At 37.0% G+C, this 20553-nt stretch overlaps 1 protein-coding gene across 1 annotated transcript; it reads right to left on the bottom strand.

Moving 5' to 3' along the window:
• Positions 1 to 1787: 1787 nt before the first annotated feature.
• LOC122642940 (armadillo repeat-containing protein 8-like) lies at positions 1788 to 15893 on the bottom strand. The gene is made up of 8 exons (XM_043836554.1): positions 15469 to 15893; positions 12583 to 13302; positions 8009 to 8104; positions 7841 to 7924; positions 3299 to 3533; positions 3037 to 3197; positions 2556 to 2837; positions 1788 to 2455 (listed from the first exon to the last, which is right to left on the bottom strand). Exons 1-8 carry the CDS (start codon positions 15808 to 15810, stop codon positions 2399 to 2401), a joined length of 1977 nt encoding a protein of 658 aa, XP_043692489.1. The 5' UTR covers positions 15811 to 15893; the 3' UTR covers positions 1788 to 2398.
• Positions 15894 to 20553: the final 4660 nt, after the last annotated feature.

Genomic DNA, 20553 nt, shown 5'->3' with positions numbered 1-20553 from the left:
TGGGGTTTTTAGATCAAGGCAAAAAAGTAACTCTACACTAGGCAAGGGTAGTTTAGGGATTTAAATTTATTTAACTGGCTGACATCATCACTTAACAGCATAAAACTAGCGGTAGAGACTAATTTTTCATATTGGGGTCTAAACCAGGGGATGATGTGAGTTTTTTCAAAAACCAAGGGGTGATCTGAGTTTTGTTTAAAAAGCAGGAGGTGATGTGTAATTTATGCTTCTTTTTATATTTCATGAAGTGGATTTTTATCTTAGTTTTCTAGGAAATATGGTGGTCCTGAGGTTGGTTTTATCCTTACTCTTTAACCTGATCTATACTTGCAATTTTTATGTTTAGTTATGTAGATAGATCACGAATCCTTAGGTTGTTGAAGTGTTCTGCATGAGAGCTAATTGGGTCTTGTCCTCCAAATTTTTATGATTTTTTCTAATCAATAATAAAAGAGTCAATAAATATATACTAATTTATTTCAAATGTGTTTGCAAATTAGTTTCAACTTTGTGCATTTCTGAATTTGTCACTGATGCTGCATTGTCTTCTCGGCCTAAGTCCATGGGACTGAGGTGCCTCATCCTTGATGATATGCAAAAGCTGCTCCCTTGATTGCCACTATCACCTGTTTCCATCTTCAGCAATGGTTGGTTAGGCTTTGGCGATTGCGGATGAGCATTCTTACAGCTCTTCATGCAGGATTTTGTCGGGCTGTTATGCACTCTGAGTCTCTGACTGCCAAGTACTTATTAGTTGCCTTAATGACACATCATGTCTACCACCTCTTGAGATATCATTGTAGTGAAGGATATCCATACTATCCAGACCTGCTTTGATTTTGTTTCCTTCAAACATGTTCATTAGTGAAATGGCAACTGGTTACCCTCATCAAGGTGATTGGGTGTCCTCTTATTATATCTATAATCTTACTTTTTTGCCCCTTATTTTATTTTCAAAAGTTATTTAATGTAGGGGTAAAAAGGGATTTATAAAAAGTTGAAAGTCATTTTAATGCAATTCCTATATGAAATGACATAGTTACCCTTATTGATAAAACTACATTAAATGCTTTTAGAAATAAGACAGTAGCAATTAAATGAAGGTGTTAAGTTCTAAATACACCTATAGAGGTGCCATTAAGACATCCCCAAAAAACGTCTCTCTTAAAAGGTCACACTTAGATGATATTGATCTTAGAATGTATATGTAAAATTATGAAAACATTTATGAACCATAACTGCTAGCATTAAAGCCTATCTTTTGTTTTTGGCTTTTGTTTCTTTTGAGAGGGGGGGGGGGGGGTTCCAGGATTGTTCTGGTAGCTTTTATGTTGTGAGGCCGCACAATGGCTGCTCGGCTGCCCGGCCATAGAGGATCTAAACTGCAAATGCACAGGCTACTAATTGGCGGCAGTCAAGTACATTTCAACTGCTTTCCATGCACAAACGAAAAACCAAAAACACCTATTGACTGCTGTGATTGTTGTTGAACTACAACCATTGTATCTAGAAGAAGCTGTGAGATACACATCCAATCCATCTTCTGGGATGAATGAAATTGGGGATTCAGGGCCATTGGTTGTTTAGTTCATGAATCCACAATTCGGAACCAAACCAATCATGTGTAAGGTTCAATTCGGTTTGTATAATTTGCAATTAACCTAACCAAGTGTAAGGTTAAGAACAAAATCTCCTAATACAGGAAAAAGTAAGCATCATGGAAGGACTAATCTGAGAGCCTAACAATGAGGAAGATCAACTGTGACCATCAACTTAAACTTTTATGGTTGGATTTGATCTGATGTTCATGCTATATAAACATTGATTACAATAGAACACATCAATGCAGGGATTAACAGATTATTCTCAGCATAGAAGAGATCTTAACAAGTCTAATCACCATCTATAGAAGGATTGACGGTGTTCCCCTCTTTGAGAAGCTCCGAAGACTCCCTTTGCCTTTCTTAGTGATCCTCCTTTTCTTACCAGAGGAAAGATTGCTTTTGAAATGAAAGATCATATTATACATTTACAACAGTGTTACTCAGTACAACAACAGGTAGCAACAAAAATATCCAATTTAGTGAGATCAAAGATACATAGATCTTAATCGGATAACCTAAATGGCAAGAACCCGTGAGACAGACAAGCAAGTTCCTCCATTGCTTAAACTAGAAACTGAAAAACATCCAAGTCCTGCAAGCATGAATGCGGGGATTGAATCCTTCAGGAACATCATAAACTTGTATCTGTTAAGGTTAAACATACCTTTTTCTCTGTAAGCCTCCAAAAGGCTTGGTGGACTCAATACACTGATACAAATCAGGCCAACAGCCCCCAGTACCTACCAAAGCTGATCTCACTTCTTAACCTTTTGGGAACAATGATTATACAGAGATTAAGCTGAGCTGCTCTGAGAATTCACACACTGTTCAAGAACTGTTCTTACTCGAAACTGCGGACACAAATAATAAGCATATATCACAATGATTAGAGCATTGGAGAAACCAAATAGAAAAGTGAACGTGTTTTAACACAAAAAATATGATGGAGACCTTTGCATCCAGGCAGGGATCATTAACCATTTTCTTTATTTGAGAAATTATGCCTGCATTTTGTAGTCTCTCGATACGATCAGATGCACCAGGACTATCCGGATAAGTAAGATTTACAACACACCAAACAGCAGCAGTGCGTAGCCTACTGTCATTATTCTGCAAAAACTTCATTACAAAAGATTGGGAGCATTCACTGGCTTCAGGTGGAAGGAGCTGATGCATAACCGTTTCTTTATGGAACTCGTTACCAGTTGCAACGTTGCCAAGCATGTACATCCCCTAATGAGAAAGATGGAAGAATCTGTCAGAACTCTGAAACAAAAACTGACCCCTATGGATGAAAGTGGTGTCCCCTCTTTTCATCTGATTAGGTGTTTGGAAACTTAAATATGAATAACTTTAATTAACTTGATAGTAACCATCTCCAAACCGCCCCCCTCTCCCCCCCCAATTTAAAAAGAAAATACCAAGTCTTCACCTGTATGCAAACTTCTGATTTCAAAGAACACCACAACTGCCTACCAACAGCATTTATAATGATACCATTGTCTGCTAACACATGCTCAATGCAGTTGATACACCCATCAGCAAGATTGCGTACAAGTGCAAGAGATTGCTCCTGGATAAGAGGCTCTGGATCTGCAATATAAATGCAATCAGACAGTTGCATATGTTCAGAAATACATCAATATCAAATTGTAATTGGATCTTGAATTGGCTAAAAAGGAGCATCATATTACCGCAGACAAGGCTCGCCAATGTGGATGATGTCAGCTCCAGAAGAATGTCTTCTCTGCGAGTTTTATCCGCGAGAAACATCAAGTTCCTCAAAGCCCAGACAGAATTTAACCTCAGGGCAAAATCCATTGATCTGGATAGCCTAACAAGCTCTTTCACACCTCCACACTGTATGAAAATTGACTTACGGCTTGTAAAATCAACCACAATGTTGCTAATAGCACCGAGAGCTGCAACCTGCACAGATTATTTAGGCAAATCACATAATGCAATCTTCCCAGTTCCCCAATTAGGTATTAATGAAATGCTGAAGTTCACATTAAGATTCATGATGATGCAATTTGTATACCTGATTCAAATGAATCTACAAGTCATATATTTGGATCTCATAGTGATGTTTATACTTTATATGGCAGGAGGACAATTGATGCAATCTGAAAATCCAGAGTAGGGATCTCAGATACAAGCAGGTCCAATAATCAAATCTGTGATCAGATCTGACATAAAGGAAGCAACTGCATTGTTAAGGAAGAAATCAGATCATATTTGTCAAGGTGGCAAAGCGACCCAAGGCGCTGGAGGGGTGTCTAAGCACTTAGGCGACAATGCGCCCCCAAGTGTTATTTTTTATTTCCCCCTTTTCTAACATTATTTAGTATGCTACAATATTTTTGTATGCTACAACAAATACCTTATATCATCAAAAATCAACATTAAGCCTCCTCAAGACATAAAAATTCAACATTAAGCTAGATTAAGTCACATCAAGTCATCAAAAATCAATATTAAGCCACATCAAGTCATCAAAAATCAACATAGAACTAGAAGGCAACAAAACTGAAGAAGCAAGCTATTGGAAGTTTGAAACAATCAAACATACATTTGGTTTATACTGGTCTCACATTTGGTTTATACTGTTCTTAGAAAGTATGATCTTATCTATAAGTAATTAAATTGTTCTTGATTTAGAGAAATGTTCTTGTTCTCTAAGAAGTTTGACTAGTCAGATGATCTTATTTTTAAATGAGACTTTTAGTATTAGGTAGAGCACAAAACCAGCTTTCCAACAAATCCAAAATTGCTTAAATATGATTTACATTGAAGAAATTATGTTCCGGTCAAACCTTATTTGGTATGCGCAAATGCTGTCAAAATCGCTCTGAATGAAAATATTTTTAGATAATAAAACAAATGAATATTTTACCGCACTTTCTGGTTTTTAGCAATGTTTTACCATATTTAGATTTATAGAATTTTTAGATTTTAGAAAAACCTTAGCATTACAAAAGTTGAAAATTTTACCTATCGTTGAAAATTCAGTTTTTGTTCTTGAACTGGAGGGTTGACTTTTTATCCTTTTGAAATTTGATTTTTTAACTATTTTTATTGGATTCAAATAGGGGGTATTTGCTTATTTATGAATAATATCTTAAGTAAATGATATTTGGCATAAATAAGGGCCAATACCGGGTTCGATACCAAAAAAATCAGTGCAAGGAGCCTTGCAATAAGGCGGAGGTTGCCTAGGCCCCAACAAAACCGCCTGGACGCCTTGACAACTATGAATCAGATTGATGGAAGGGGAGGGAAGAGAGATGAGATCAATCTTCTTGGGAGGAAGAAGAGAGACGAAGAAGAGGACAAAAGAGAAGAGAAGAAATCAGGTTTGGGATACCAATCCCGTATGCATTGCTCAACAGCACCAAAACTCTTAGAAAAAACCCATATTCTTTACTCAAATCATCTCTAATTGATGGGAGATGTATTATATAGACCGTCTAAAATTCATGAAAGGACTCCTAATCATTCTAATACACTCAATGAAGTAAATAAACTCAAAATAGAATTCTATCTAGCTATTAAGTATCCTAATCTAACTCAAACACTCAATTTTACTACTAATCCTGTGTACTAACATTATCCCCACTTTACAAACTTATAAATTAGGCCCATTACATCAATAAACCCAAAAATAAGAATCCCAAGGTCCATAAAAGCCAACCATGAGCCAAAATAAAGTCTTTTGAGCCCCAATTGGACAATCTTAACTGCACCAACAATTCATTCATGTGGGTTTGGCACAGCAGACATACGTAATAGTAGCTAAGGATGGGACTTCCATTGCTAAAGAATATGGGAACCTTCACAATGGAAGGTGGATTATTTTGCCAAGCTGCAGAAAATTATGAAAGCATATCAGCAGTTTAGTTGACTACTCCAACTAACTTATTTTCAAATGTGTACCAAATAAGATTGCTGAGTTTCTTGCTAAATCAAGTGGGACTATAAACTACCTTAATCAGCACTTAATCTGGCTAGTAAAATTGCTATAACAGGTTCTTGTAACAACACCAAAAAGATGGAACCACACTCCACAAGAACAATCCGTTGGCACCGCAAAGAATCCATGGCCAAGACATGAAAACCTCTGATGGATTTTTAAGATTTATCCATTCCATTAGATATGGGAATGGAGTTGCCATAACTAGTTAAGCCCATAATAAGAAAATTGAGCAGATTTTTAACCTCTCAAAAAAAAAAAAAAAAAAAGAGCTATTACCCTCACATGCCAAAGATTCAACTTGGGTGTGGAAAACATTCCATATCCTGCATTTTCATTGCCTTACACAAAGTGTCAGACATGGCACATATTTGAAGTGTCCGCATAACGTAGAAGAGAACCCTATGTTTGCAATCTGTTGTGGTTAGGGAGGAAGAGAAATTGCATTGTTTTATGTTTAGAAAATGATAAAAGGTAAAGGGAAATTTTGGGTTTACGGCGAAATGGTCTTGGGATTTTATGAAGGTGTCGAGGGTTTTGTGAAAGTAGAAGTTGATCTACAGGGCTGATGGGTTCTGTGATATGTGGAAAAATAAGTGCATTGGGGAGGGGGGGGGGATGAGAGATGGGAATGGATAGGGTACGGTTAGAATAAAGGGAAAGAAACAAGAAGGGAAGAGGGATAAGTAGCTGACAACTTACCTAGCCTTTAGTGAAAGCATCAACTAGCTCTGGAACTCAGCCACTCAGCCACTCAGGTATGATCCACAAGAGCATCGAGGAAGAGCAATAACTCAAATTCGATTTAATAAATAACAATTCATCTACATAGCTTAACCATTCCCTTGCCTTCATATAGGTTACAAAGTTCTGCACGATAGATCCCAGACAGACATCGACTTCTACTATGAGTCGCAAATGGAATTTAGAAACCCAGAACTGCTCAACCTTCTAAAAGCCACAATTAGATACTATTTATAAATGAGCTCTCTCGTGGTTTACGAGTCCTGAATAAAAAAATATAAAAGGATCTTCTGTGAATACCATTACTAAGTGATGCCTCCCCACGTTGATGCAGATAAATCAAAAGTGGGCTTATTTTTGTGGAAATAAGTCTTGGATTGGGTTCTGTACACATTGGGCCTTTGGACCAATGGGTTTGCATTATAATGGGCCACCTTAATGGGCCTAAATTATGGGTAGTAGGTATGCATATGAGATTTAATTTATTAGTTTAGTTTGAGTTTTTACATTACCAAGTAATAGTTATTTCTTTAGTTGTTAAGGATTGGATAGAGTCGTGTATGAATAGAACTCCTATTCCTGATTTTGGATAGAGTTTTCATCATGTGAGACACCTATATATCTTGTTAGCTAAGATAGAGTTTTATTTTTGTGGGATACTAATCCCAGCTTTAGTGAAAGAGTGTTTCCAATGCTTACTCTAATTTTCTTTCCTACCGTAAGTACACTTTTAGTTTCTATTTAAAGGTTGTAAGACCGTAGAGCCCCCAATGGTTTTTATAATTAAAGAAAACTTTGCTTCCCAAAATTACGTGGAAAATCAACATTTGTTGTGGTGATTCCAGCTTAGGCCTAGGTTGGTGATTCCCGGGTAATATCTTCTCTTCCTAGTTGCTGAAACTCAGGTCAGTACAGATTTTCTTCAGTTTCTGATTTACGTGTTTGAGTACTTATAATCTGCTGGATTGGTTGTTGATCATTCATATTTACTTCTCCATTAGTGCTCCAGCAAGTACAGCATACTCTAACAATCGAATGCTCTTGTTCTTGACCATCTCCCAATTCAACCATCAGAATTGGCTGTGATTTTAGTATGTTGTTCTCCAGTTTAATATACTCTTAGACCAGCATATTGACCAGATCTGACAACCTGATATTCTGATATTTGAAATCTCTTAAATCCGGTTCCTATTTTCCTGCGATTCTGGAAATTTTTGTTGGTTTCTAAACCCTAATATCCTAGGTGACTTAGAACCATATTACAAGTTCTTAATCTGATAGAAATTTTCAATCAATTTCCATAAACATTTTTTAGAAACCATTCATTACCGCAACACACTTTCATCCATTTCAGCTTTCGGTTTCTAATATTTGGCAATGAACAGTATGCATAGGTAAGTGGCTTAAGATTATGCCTGGAGAAAGTGATGGAAAACAATTAATCAAAATGTAACCTTTAGGAATCCAAAGTTTAACAAATCACTCAAAAGGGATGCGAGTATTTGACTATAACACAAACCTGGACTGAGGTGGAAGGGTCACTCAAAAGTTGCACCAGAGAAGTGACAATCATTTCGTTCATAAAACGGCCTGCACTCAGGTTCTGATGAACATTCTATTAGCAAAACCTCTAGCAAACCAAACCAGAGTTTTCACATCACAAAAAACCAGCATTCCTAGCACTAACCTTGACTGAACGAGCAATATTTCTCAGACAGATGCAAGCCGCAATACGCACGTCCAGACTATCATTACTCATTGCATCAGCTACCACATTCAATACCTAGACAATTCATGAAAAACGAGTCACAAATCATAAGTAAATCATGCATATATATATTAAAATCAGTTCCCTGCAAAAGTAAATGCAAGGCACTTATTCAATCACACAACACTTATCTTTCTTGTGTCTTTATTCTTTAAAAGATGGAAGAGTTATTTACTTCAGAGGGAAGATAACCTTTAGGAGAAAAGTTTTCTTGAGCATACTACATTTTCCAGTCTGCTGATCATGAGAGGCAGGTTCTTTTCAAGGATTACTTCTTTAATTTCCCCATCACATGCCCCCTGCCCTTAGAGTAGTTACAACTAATAGCCATCCATTGCCAACACAATACAGTCTGGCAGACAACCCTCGAATGCTGCTGCTTATTCTCTATTCTCAGCCCATTTCCAACAATTTGACATAAATACAGTGTCCTAACAAGAGGATAGAAGGGGCTAGCAAAATACAAATAACCAACACACACTTTAACAAATAAATGTTTGCTTCTAATTAAGAAACTCAACAATGTTCTAGGCTTAAGAAGTGAGTAAAGCCACATCAAGTTGTAATTGAATTGGGACCAAGGAACGCAACCTTGGGAGCAATGTCGCATAAACTGCTATTATAAAGGCCTCATTTGATTAACATGAACAGGAGGGCCGGTTAGGGAATAAGGGAAAACCTGAGGGGAATCTCAGAGTTGCAGGGGAGGGAGAGAAATCTCTTCAACACACACACACACTCTGGGCAACCTGATTATATTTTTCTATTCCATTCACTATGTGTCCAATGTTGGGTGACAATGTATAAATAGCAAAAATCAAAAGAGTCCTAATAGAAATGTAAAACTATCTCCTAACCCTACTATAAAACTAGAATAGAGTTCAAATAAAATAACCAGCCTATACCTATCCTACTTCGCAAATAAAAGACAAAAATAAATAATCTAATTACTTCCAACCCTTGTTGAACCAAAAACCCAGGGTTGGACCCGTTCTTGGTTTTGGCCTCCAAAGTGGGTCTTGTTTGTCTAGCCATGCAAGAGCAATTACATCAATTCCTCCTCTGAAAAGAACTCGACTCCATTGAGTTTGGAAAAGGACCAAGGAGACCATCTAAATCAACATGCTGGAGAAGGAACAATCCCGCTACTTTCTTGAGTTTAATGTCGGAGAGATCTTTAGCGGGATAAACTTCATGGTTTTGTTGCCATGCTTGAAAGAGTAGGTATTCGCATACTCATAGTGTTGTGCCTTCTTATCAAACAACCATAGTCGACCAAGAAGAATATGACACACCTTAAAGGGAGGATGTTGCACTGTACTATATCCACGAATCCACCAATAGAGTAGGTAAGCAAACACCAATCAGTAACCTTGGGATTAGTTTTATTCACCCATGCAACTTTGTAGGGACTTGGATGTGGCTCTGTCGGCTATCCTAGCTTAAGAACGTCTTTAGAGATGAAATTAGTGCAACTACCTCCATCAATCACTAGACTACATAATTAGTCATTGAACTTCACACGGGTCTGGAAGATATTGTTGCGGCACCAATCTTCATCCTTGGTAACCTTGTGAGTGGTTAAAACAAGACAAAGAACATACAAGGGTGTCGCTCCAAATCACTGTCATTGCCGTTGACTTCACCTGGCTCATGCTCTGCCTCTAAATCAACTGTCTCAAAATTGTCGTGCTCTTCTGGAACATAAGGTATAAAAGAATCATTATCAATATATGCCACCAAACGTTGGGACACTATGTACTGAAATGTCGATATCCTTTGCACGTAAAACATTGACTGACAATCTTTGGCATAACAGGTCTGTCGGAACCACGCCGAGACGGAGAATATGGTCGGCTAGGTCATGAAGATGCCATGTCAGAATGAAGCCGAGGTGGAGAATATGGTCGGTTAGGCCATGACAATGCCATAGATGAACCAGTAGCCTATCGGAGAAGACTGTTGCTCACTGGAACTAGACTCTTAGGAAAAGTGTCTATAAAAGTCCTTCGAGTGTATGACCGCTTTAGACTTTCTTCTACCTAATATGGCACCTATACATCATCCTCCATTGTAGGCAGTTTAATGGATGCGAGTGCAGCACTGATCTGTGGGTGCAATCCATTGCATAACTGTGCCACCAAAATCTCTTTATCCCATTTAAAATAAGATCAAGTAGCAAAATTATAGAATCTGGCAACAAACTCCTCAATTGTCATGTTTTCCTGTTTCAACTATGCAAACCTGAGGTGCATGTGCTGTTTATAGTCGGTAGGCATGAACCTCCAGTTCATGGCTTCACCCATCTCAGCCCAAGTAGTGACTAAACCAATGCCTCAGGTCCGATTCTGCTGTTGTTACTTGATCCACCAGACTCAAACCGTGCCCTTCAGCTTAGCCACTGTAAATAAGACCTTTCTGGCCTCGGTCAACCCGTACCATCTGAAAAATGTATCCAAACTGTGAATCCATTCAAGGTACTGTTTTGGATTGTTATCCCTATAAAATCAAGGACGTCCAGCTTTGTTGCTTAAAGTCTTCTACAACAAGTATTTGGTCAGTTGAAGTTCGTTTATGTTTACATAACTTGAAGGAACCATTGTTTATTTGGTTTAAGAGTGCTAAAGTCAGTTTATTTGGTCTATACAAATAGGGTTGTAATCCTACATGAATTTTGGTGAATGGATTGATTTTGATTTTGGATTATTGGTTGTTACCAATTTGGTGTTTTCTCTCTCCTCCCCATGATTTCTTTTCCGCGGCATTCTAGTTGCAGTTTCTTTTTTTATCCTCCTCTTATTATTATTATCTTATTCATCTACTGAATATCAGGTCAATTCTGTCTTCGTACGCATTCTATTTCAATTACGAGTTTCTGTTTTATGTTTTAAGTTAATCAATTCCTGCCCAGTTCCTTCTGTTCAATTTTTTCTTTATTTTCTGCTGAGTTTCTATCCTGAGTTCTGGTCCTATTTCTGATTTCAGTTGTTATTGATGCTTCTATTACTTATATTCCTGCATGTATGATTTCTCCAATACATCTATTCTAAGTCCCTATTACCCTGTTCTTGAGTTTCCTATCCTCAGTAGGAATTTTTAATATCTCAGAATCTAAATATCGGATTGATCTGAAATTTTAATAATCTGTTCTCCCTAATTAAATAAGCCCTCGGCCACAATTTGGATCCTATCTGACTCATTGATCTTGTGATATTTAAATTTCTCCTAATCTGGTTTGCTCTTTTTCCTGCAATCCTGTTGCAAGCTGATCTCCCGCTGGATCTCACTGGTTCGAGGTTAGCACTGCATTATTAACAGGGTACCATACCACTTCCTGTTGAATCTAAAGGTTGGACTATAAGCAAGTTTCCTGTAAAAGTTGAATTCCTATTTGAATAATTCTTCTCTCATTTCTCGATGTAGCATGAAGAATTCTCAAACAGTTTAATTGAATAGCACCAAACTCATCACTTTAATCAATAAGAAATCACTCCTCAGACAAATAACTAAACAAAATCAAACTTCACAGGGAAGAAAAAAAATTGACTCCGAAATTTTAGAAAGACAAAAACCCGAGAAGATATACATAGGGGTTTTCAAAATTTTCTGACAAGGTCAAACCACTATCTCACTCTATTTCTCATACTTCTTAATCTCGGTTTCAATAGAAACTGAGACGAAACCTTGAGTCGATACCGATTTTTACCAAGTTTTGACCATATTTTGCATATTTCGGTAGTTTCAACCAAACCAAGTTTCGATCAGCCCAGTTTCAACCAGTTTTGACCAGCACATGACATGTTGAGTTTTGCCCAGAAAATACCAGGTTTCAGTTGAAACCTGGGAAATCTCGGTTTTGGCCAGGGTCAAAACTAAGATTTAGAACCTTGCTATTTCTAATTTTCTCATTAGTTACGCTATCGTATTTTCCCCTTTTGTATTATGACAATCAATCAGGTATTTGTACTAGTCAATTCATGACTCCAGCCCCTAACATCTTCGTTAGTGGTTCATGTTAATTGACATAACCTTCTAGTATCATGTCAATTGTCTGAAAAAATGGACCCACTATCTGATTGAAACATTGTGAAGTAATCAATCAGCATTATACAAATCAGGAACTCTGCATTCACAAAAAGGAATCCTGTAAATCAATACTTTGGGATGGAAACTGGCAATTCCAGGTCAACTTTAATCAGCTTCACTGTATTTCTTTTCAATTGATCAACCTCAATGTAAAGAAAACAATCCCTCAAAAATGAACATAGCAAACTTCCAACAAATGAATATGAACTTCAGATTGTTCAGCTGAACGCACTGAAAGAATCAAATTTCTCAGTCCTTATTGGTCTTCAAGGCACAAATCCGACACGGTACTATACGACTTTTTAATAAGGACGAATAGGTTATATCAAGGGATTATTTGGAAAAACATTAACGAAAAAACTAGTAATCCAACATATGTTAAATAAATGCCTCCTGTGGTAACAAACCTGCAGCGAGAGGAATCTAGACCTGCAGATTTCCATCTTTGAGCATAGTTCACTTAATGCCAGCAAGATTCCATGTAAACGTCTGACTTGTACCGAACCCTTATGTAAGAAGTTGCAAAGTTTATCAACAGCATCAACCTCAAAAGCCAGTTTCTGTAGATCCTCCTTATCTGCAATTAGATTCGCCAAAGCAAAAGGAGCTTCATCCCCAACTTGATCCGGCTCATCAAGAAGCTCAACTAAGATCAAGATCAACTTAGTCTTTGTTCCGATGTCTTGGAGACAGCAAGGAAAAGCATTTCCTACAACAATCAAGCAAATGCAAGAAAGCAGTCTTGTACGAGGGTTCCTGTCCTTTGTTAACTCAGTTATAGAATGCAAAACTGTTCCACCCTCAAGTTCCACAAACTTTGAGATGACATCATAGTTATTCTTGACAATTGTGGCCAGAGAATCTAAGCTAGCATCCCTCTGATTTAAAGAGCCTTCGAGAAGATAACTAAGCCTCAGTAGAACTCCAGCATCACACAATGCTTTTTGCTCTACACTGGTATCACAAGAGTGTGTAATAATGCTTGCACCTAGTCCTGTAACATTCTCATTCTCACTGTTGAGAAGAGAAAGAAGGAACTCCATATTTTTCCCTTCAAGGAAATCATATTTTGGCGCCAGTTTTGACTGAAAAATCATTCTCAGGGAACGGGCACCAGCATCTACAACCTGAAAGAACAAAATGAAGTCACCCCATTGAAAACAGATAATTAAATAAGTACAAATACATGAGTCTTTACAATGTAAGAAAAAAAGGTAAATTTTTTAAACATCCACAAAAGAATTTAATTCCGTAAAAATATAAAAGGGCATACCCAGTGCACGAGGCTCCCGCCACTGCAGGGTCTGGGGAGGGGTCATAATGTATGCAGACTTACCCCCGATTCACGGAGAGGTTGTTTCCTGACTCAAACCCATAACCTTTAGGTCGCAGACCTGCCCTCTTAATTCCATAAAAAAAAATAAAAAACATATGAAGTTGTTTGATTGGGAAGAAAGAAAGAAAGAAAAGAAAAACAGAGAGAGAGAGAGATAACTGATTCTGTTTCTATTCATTTCTTTCATTCTCTTCCCAAACCAGCATAGCTCAAGTTATACTGCATCAATGTGAAAAAAGTATCATACAATGCAACTTCATAGAGCAGCATCAGCGGATAGATAAGTTAAAACTTCCTAGGACCTATTGATTTCTTCTCCATAGCTTTCCAACCAATTGAGTCTGCTTAAACTGAAGACATGATAACTTATGGCCCAAAATACATTTTCTTAATCAAGAGTGCCTTAATCGCAAGATAAACTTCTAACAAAAATCAGAGGCATTGATAATGGATTAAATGGAGACATCTTAGCAATGCCTGGTACTGCTATACGCCTATACATAAAAGATTAACTTATAAGTAAAAATTGTGGACAGCTCCCTTTTTAACCATGGAAGAGGAACTAGGTCGAAACCTGTCTCGGTTTCGCAGCCTACCGAGATGAGATGTGGGTCGACTTTATTTTTGACCTGGTTTCAAATGGTTTCAAGTTTCAATAGGTTTCAACCCTGTTTCGACCATATTTCGGTAATTTTGCAAGTTTCGACCTAAACACCAATATAAATTCAGCTATCCCCATGTCTTCAAGTTTCGATGGGGATAAGTGATTTTTTTTTTTTATTCACCAAAAAAAATTCACTTATCCCCATCGAAACTTGAAGACATCTGGTTCGAAACCAAGACAGACACTTATGTATGTCAAATATCATTTAAGTAAATGAACATTTACTTAAGATATTATTCATAAATAAGAAAATACCCCCTATTTGAATCCAATTAAAATAGTTAAAAAATAAAATTCTAAAAGGATAAAAAGTCAAACCCCTATTTCAAGAACAAAAACTGGATTTTCGGCTGTAGGTGCAATTTTCAACTTTGAAACGCTGGGGTTTTTCTAAAATCTAAAAATTTCATAAATCTTAATATGATAAAACATTGCTAAAAAACAAAAGAGTGGTAATATTCATTTGTTTTGATGTCTAAAAACTTATTTTCATTCAGAGCGATTTTAAACAGCATTTGCACACAACAAATTAAGTTTGACCGGAACATAACTCCTTCAATATAAATCAAATTTAAGCAAAAGCAGATATCATATTTCCTTGTTGGTTGGTGAAATGAAATCTTTCTATAACATTAATGTTAAAATGTTTAGTGTAGATAACAAATCCAAAACATTCCACTGATGTGGGCCATATTGCAAAAGCAGATATCCACAAGAAATTACAGTTTTGCTAACATGGTTCACAACTTTCTAGTCGCATGATAAAGTGATAGAACCTTCACCAGGTAGGAAGCAAATCAGAGATAAGTTTAGTATTCAAAAACCTTTAACAGGAATACAATTTATTAGAAATAAGAAGCAGGATGACACTAAATATTTTTTGCCATCGATTCCCTCACATTGCATCCCCAAAATTAATGCGCGACTCTCTGACAATGTCAAATCATAGAATGAACTTGTGACATGATATCCAGGAAATTTCTGCATTTTCACTTTGACCCATCAAGAATAAATCCTAGAACTCCAAAATTACCATAAATAATGCCTACACGTAGTGTTAGTAATTGCTTTACTGTCGTTAAATTACGCAGTTAGGGAAATAAATGATTGATACGCCGGCACCAGCACCGGCACCGGCACATACAACTTCAAATGCTAGCAAAGACCACTAATTCATCTACCAACAATTCAAACTCAGCTACTCAAGAAGTCAAACTTAAAAGTCAAACATTCACAACAAGGAACCCATGAAATATAGAACACATTAATGAAAGCAAAATGCATGAGAATTACCTTAGCATCCGGATTGTGGAGGGTGCGAAACAGGTGAGGGAAGGCTCCGCTGTCAAGAACCGCCTTGACACCAGCATCGACGCCGCAAGCGAAACTGCCGATAGCAGCGGCAGATTGGACAAGAAGAGAGACGTCGGATTCAGCAGCATCGGCTAGGATTCCGACGACGATGGGGACGGCGCCAAGCTTGATGTAAGAAAGCTTCTTTGTTCTATTGCCGATGATCTGGTTCTTCACCTCTTTTAGGGCTTTCAGCTTTGCTTCTCCCTCGCTCGATTTCAGCCGTTCGATCAGATCCTCGGGTCGGTTGGTGGACGCCGACGCCGACACCGAGACCGGCATTTTCGCCGGAGAAGAAAGTTGGAAAGAGGATAAATTTGAATCCAAAAATTTTTAAAAAAAAAATAGAGAGAGAAAAAGGCGAGTGGCGTTTGTATCGAGAGAACAGAGGGCAGGAGGAAAAGAGCCCAGAGGCGAGTGGCGGTTTTTTATCGGAGGATTTTTTATGTGTAATGAGGAATTTTTTGAGTAAAGAGAACGTTAGTTTTTAGTCAATGGTGGGATTGGAGACCGATCGTTGACGGAGACGTTTACACTTTACACGTAATGGGAAAAAAACGTTACTATCGTTAACCTGGTTGCATAGCTCCTGCACCAGCACGAAAACGACTGCCAACACTCACAAAGGCATCAACATTGATGAAATATTTGATTTTAGGAAGGGTAAGGTGGTAATTTTATATGCTTCTGTGTCTAGACACAAGATCCACACAACCATGCAATTTGGGAAATAACCCAGACATAGAAATGCACAAAATGACCACCCCATCCTTATTTATGCATTTATGTGCGGGCGCCACACAGCCTGGGAGTGATTTTCTACCCATATAATATTCATGGCTTTACAAGCTGTCGGTGTAGGAAGGAATTTTCCACATCAGATCAATGAGAACACACAAGGATACACATAACAATTCGTATATAGGGGTTAGAATACGGACTCGGCTCTTGTGTAGCACCCTACCCGGGCTGCACATGCAGCGCCAGACACAATGAGGCGTGCAAAGACCGCCTCACCCCTACCCGAGCAGGGGTAAGGCAATCTTTGCACACCTTATTATGTTCAACGCTGCACATGCAGCCCGGACAAGGTGCTGCATAGGATCCTGTTGGGTTAGAATACCCTACTTGCTCAAAAAACCCTCTCTCAATATTTAATGAGAGGAGGTTCTATGAGCTAGCGGTTATGGAAAACCCACCGATCAGGGATAGGTTATGATTCATCAATAAAGGAGATAGATGGAGAGAGGAGTTGGAATCGTTCTCCCCTCCAATTCGCTGCCCCGTTCAATTCCTCCAATTCCTTATATGGGGTTGAAAATGACTACCCAAACCCCTACCCAAGGTGGGGTCCACTCCCCCTATTAGAGGAATTGGAGGTGACCGCAAATTAGAGGTGATAATTATTAGAGGAGTTGTGCATAGCCTCTGCCAGTGGCTAGCTTGGAGATTCTTTTCCCATATTTTTATTGTAGAGATTGTAAACATAAGGGAAATATAATGTCACAATTATTTTCTTTTGGTAAATAATACAACCATCCAGAGGTTGAATATCAACATGGAGGTGTTGTCTATGATATTAGCGCCTATACTTGCTCAAGATGCCACCTCATCTTTTTCGAAGTTGCATTCTTTTTTTTTTTTTTTGGTAAAGAAGTTGCATTCTCAACATAGGCAAAAGCAATGGGATTGGGATGTATCATTCTCAAGGATATCGAGCAAGTTTAGCTGAGTTTTGATTTTTATGTTTACACTATAGTAAAGAATTAAGAAATTGTGGGTTCATAATATTGCTACGGGAGAAAGCATGTCACCTAGTTGCGTCAAATGAGTTGCCCCTATACCCTGACACAGGGGCGTATGAAATGATCACCGCACCCCTGGTCATTTTAGGAATTCCAGGAGGTGAGTCATTTTACGTGCCCTTGTGTTCGAACTTAGGGTGGCGTGCACTATACGACTGGGTGGCATTCTCTTATCCTGTTTCCCATGTCTAAGGTTATGGGAGTCCTCCATTCTTGAGGATCACTTTACTCATTGTAGATCCAATTTAGCTCTTGGTTTAATAAATTCAAACCCCATCCCCCCCCCCCCCCCCCACCAGGTTTGTCGAAAAAAAAAAAAAAAAGATAAATTAGACATATATAAGGGCCAATTATTTTATGGACAAAACTTGTAAAATACTTTATCATAAAAACTAAAAAATAGATTATGAAAAATTAAATATTTATCATACTTTATTTTTTTTTCTAGGTGTTTTATATCAAGACAAAGCAAACCCAACCTTAGTTTTTACCTAAGAACTATCTTTTTTTGGAATTGGGAGCTTTATATACATATATATATATATATATATATATATATATATATATATATATATATATATATATATATATATATTTTTTTTTATAAAAGGGGGGGGGGGGGAATCGAACTGGAGAGGGGGAAAGGTACCAGCCTGGAGATTCGAACTCGAAACCTCTTGGAGAGCATGGGTATGAAGCACACCACGACTCACCATTGGATATTTGGATGGGTGGATAATTATGTCAAGTACATTTGTACACCAAATATTAGTAATATATATGGTAGACCATATATGGAACTATATTGGTTCATATATTAAGGATATATGCTTGGTGACTAAAACTTGCCAACTATGAGCCAACCGGGTTGCCACTGGGCAGAAAATCAAGATCCATGAAGGGAATCCTCTCCTCCCCATAATTTTTTCTATGGTTCACCAAGGAAGGCTTTCCTTGTGAATCTTGAAAGGGGAAAAAAAAAATTAAAATAGAATGATTGAGGGTTTTTTTCTCCGATTAACCCTTGGATAAAACAGCGAAGGTTCTCTGAGCAAGCAAAATAGAAAAATGCACCTGGAGGAAGAGTAACAAGAACATTTTATGTGAAGAAAAGAAAAATAAACAAGAGAAAATAGCATATCCTACCCCAGCAACTCAAAAAACCTTTTTACATCAAACAAGTAGTATCATTTGGATTGAATAGATGCTCTTTTTTCCAAAGTCAAATTTTGGATACCACATTAACCTCATGGTCATCAAGTCATGGACTATGATGTTGGAATTTTTGTTCAATTTATCTTTAACAATTGATCATTTTGTTGAAAAGTTAATTGAATCATTTTTTTCAATGTTTCATTCAACAACAGGTGGATATAGTCAATGGGAAAAACAAAAAAGGAGACAAGGGATGTACTTCTAAATTTAAAAAAAAAAAAAAAAAGGATTTATTAGAGTAAATGGTTTCAATATCTAAAATTGAAACAAATTAATAAACGGCTCCGCTTTAAATGATTTTAAATAGTTTTAATTTCACTTTTATTGTCAATTTGAGTTAAACAATTATGGGCCCAATTGGGAATATACCTATTTTTGTTGTGCTTGAACCATAATATCTACGCTCAAATTGTAACTTTAGAAATTAAAACATATTAAATTAATTTATATGATGTAAAATTGTAAATCGATTATAAAACATTAAAAAATGTACATAGAATGTCAGGATTGATCAATTTTCTAATAGGTGATTGGTTGTCTTGGTGATTCCTCCCATTTTTCTCTATAATCCTAGTGGAAAGAAGGTCAATTTTATATATAGGTGATTGATTGTCTGAGTCAGATTATATCATTTTATTTAGCTTTTGGTGGTTTCCTTTTAGCTTAATTTGGTTGTATTGTGTTGTGGAGCTTTCTCATTTTGTTTTCTTTCATGCTATTTCTCTCTCTCAGTTTTTGGTGGTTCTCTTTTAGCTTAATTTGGTTGTAGTTTGTTGTGAAGCTTTCACCTTTGTTTTTTTTCATGTTATTTCTCTTTCTCTCTCTCTCTTAGAAAGGAAAAAATTCTTTGTCCTTCTTCTAATATAATTTTCATTCATCCAAAATAAATAAATATATATCCACTCTACTACGAGCATGAAAAAACCCAAGTGCTTGTTGGTAATGGTGAGTTCATAATATCAACTTTCTACATGGCTTGGGTGGAATTTTTAATGGCGATACTTCAAATGTGAGCAATGCAAAGAATCTTATGTCTGGAAAAAATAAATATTTTATGTTGATTTCTCACAATAAATCAACTATACAATGACATGAATATAACCATCCTTTTTTGTTTTTTTCCTTTTGAATAGGAAAGATGTATTATATCTTAATCTGTCTCTTCGGTGAAGGCATGATTCAATCTCGAGAGCTTACCTCACAAGATTAAGGCCCTTGCCGACTGCACCAATTTACACTTTCAACATGAATACAACTTGAATTTCTATGTACTTTGTAAGTTAATTAAAATTTTGTTAAGTACAGTTCTATCTTAATCATGCTGTTTATATGGTCAAATATGTCTTAAAACAAGTACTTCCTATGGAGATATCATAAAATTAACTAAATGTGACTTGGAAAAATTGAGTTAACGTGCAATGATGGGTTACTAATTTTATGCTTAATTATAGTGATGCCATCATTGCAACCGTAGATCTATATTCGACAATGGGTGCAACTTGCTGTCACCAAAATGGTGAATTAAGAAGATGTAACGTTCTTTTAATTGTTGTCATCAAAATGATGAACTAAGAAGTTGTAACATTCTTTTAATTGCCACTTACCTTATTATCAAAAGTTATTTCTTGATAATCCGATATTCGGATTAAGTGTGTCTCGGTGTCGATGGTAATCCTATTACAGGTTAGCCATCTCCCTTGGTTTATATGGCAGAATTGGCTTTCTTTGCAGCCTTATATGTCAACTATTAGGTGGAAGATATCCCATTGTCTTAGGGAGTCTAATCCTATTGGGGATTATTTATCCAAGGAAGGTATGAAATCTGGAATTTCCTCTTTAGTTCATGATTTTCCATATCATATCAAGGAGGAGAATAGAAGAGATATCCTGGGCATGTCCAAATATCGATTTGCTAAATAGGATATAATCTTTTTTGTGGTCGGTCCGTCCTTGTTGATGGCAATACCTCCTTCCCTCTTTTATCTTGCATTGTTTGAGCATACCC

The sequence above is a fragment of the Telopea speciosissima genome, chromosome 10 (assembly GCF_018873765.1).
Source record: "Telopea speciosissima isolate NSW1024214 ecotype Mountain lineage chromosome 10, Tspe_v1, whole genome shotgun sequence".
Classification (NCBI taxonomy): Eukaryota; Viridiplantae; Streptophyta; class Magnoliopsida; order Proteales; family Proteaceae; genus Telopea; species Telopea speciosissima.
This window is presented reverse-complemented; position numbering and strand designations above follow the sequence as displayed.

Bases quoted from the DNA above. Each gene is read 5' to 3' on its own strand.
- LOC122642940 (XM_043836554.1), bottom strand. From the start codon at position 15,810: ATGCCGGTCTCGGTGTCGGCGTCGGCGTCCACCAACCGACCCGAGGAT. The intron at 3,198-3,298 runs GTAATATGATGC...TTTATATTGCAG, and splicing joins ATTGGCGAGCCTTGTCTGCG to ATCCAGAGCCTCTTATCCAG. The intron at 2,456-2,555 runs GTCTCCATCATA...TTGTGTCCGCAG, and splicing joins ATCCCTGCCTGGATGCAAAG to TTTCGAGTAAGAACAGTTCT.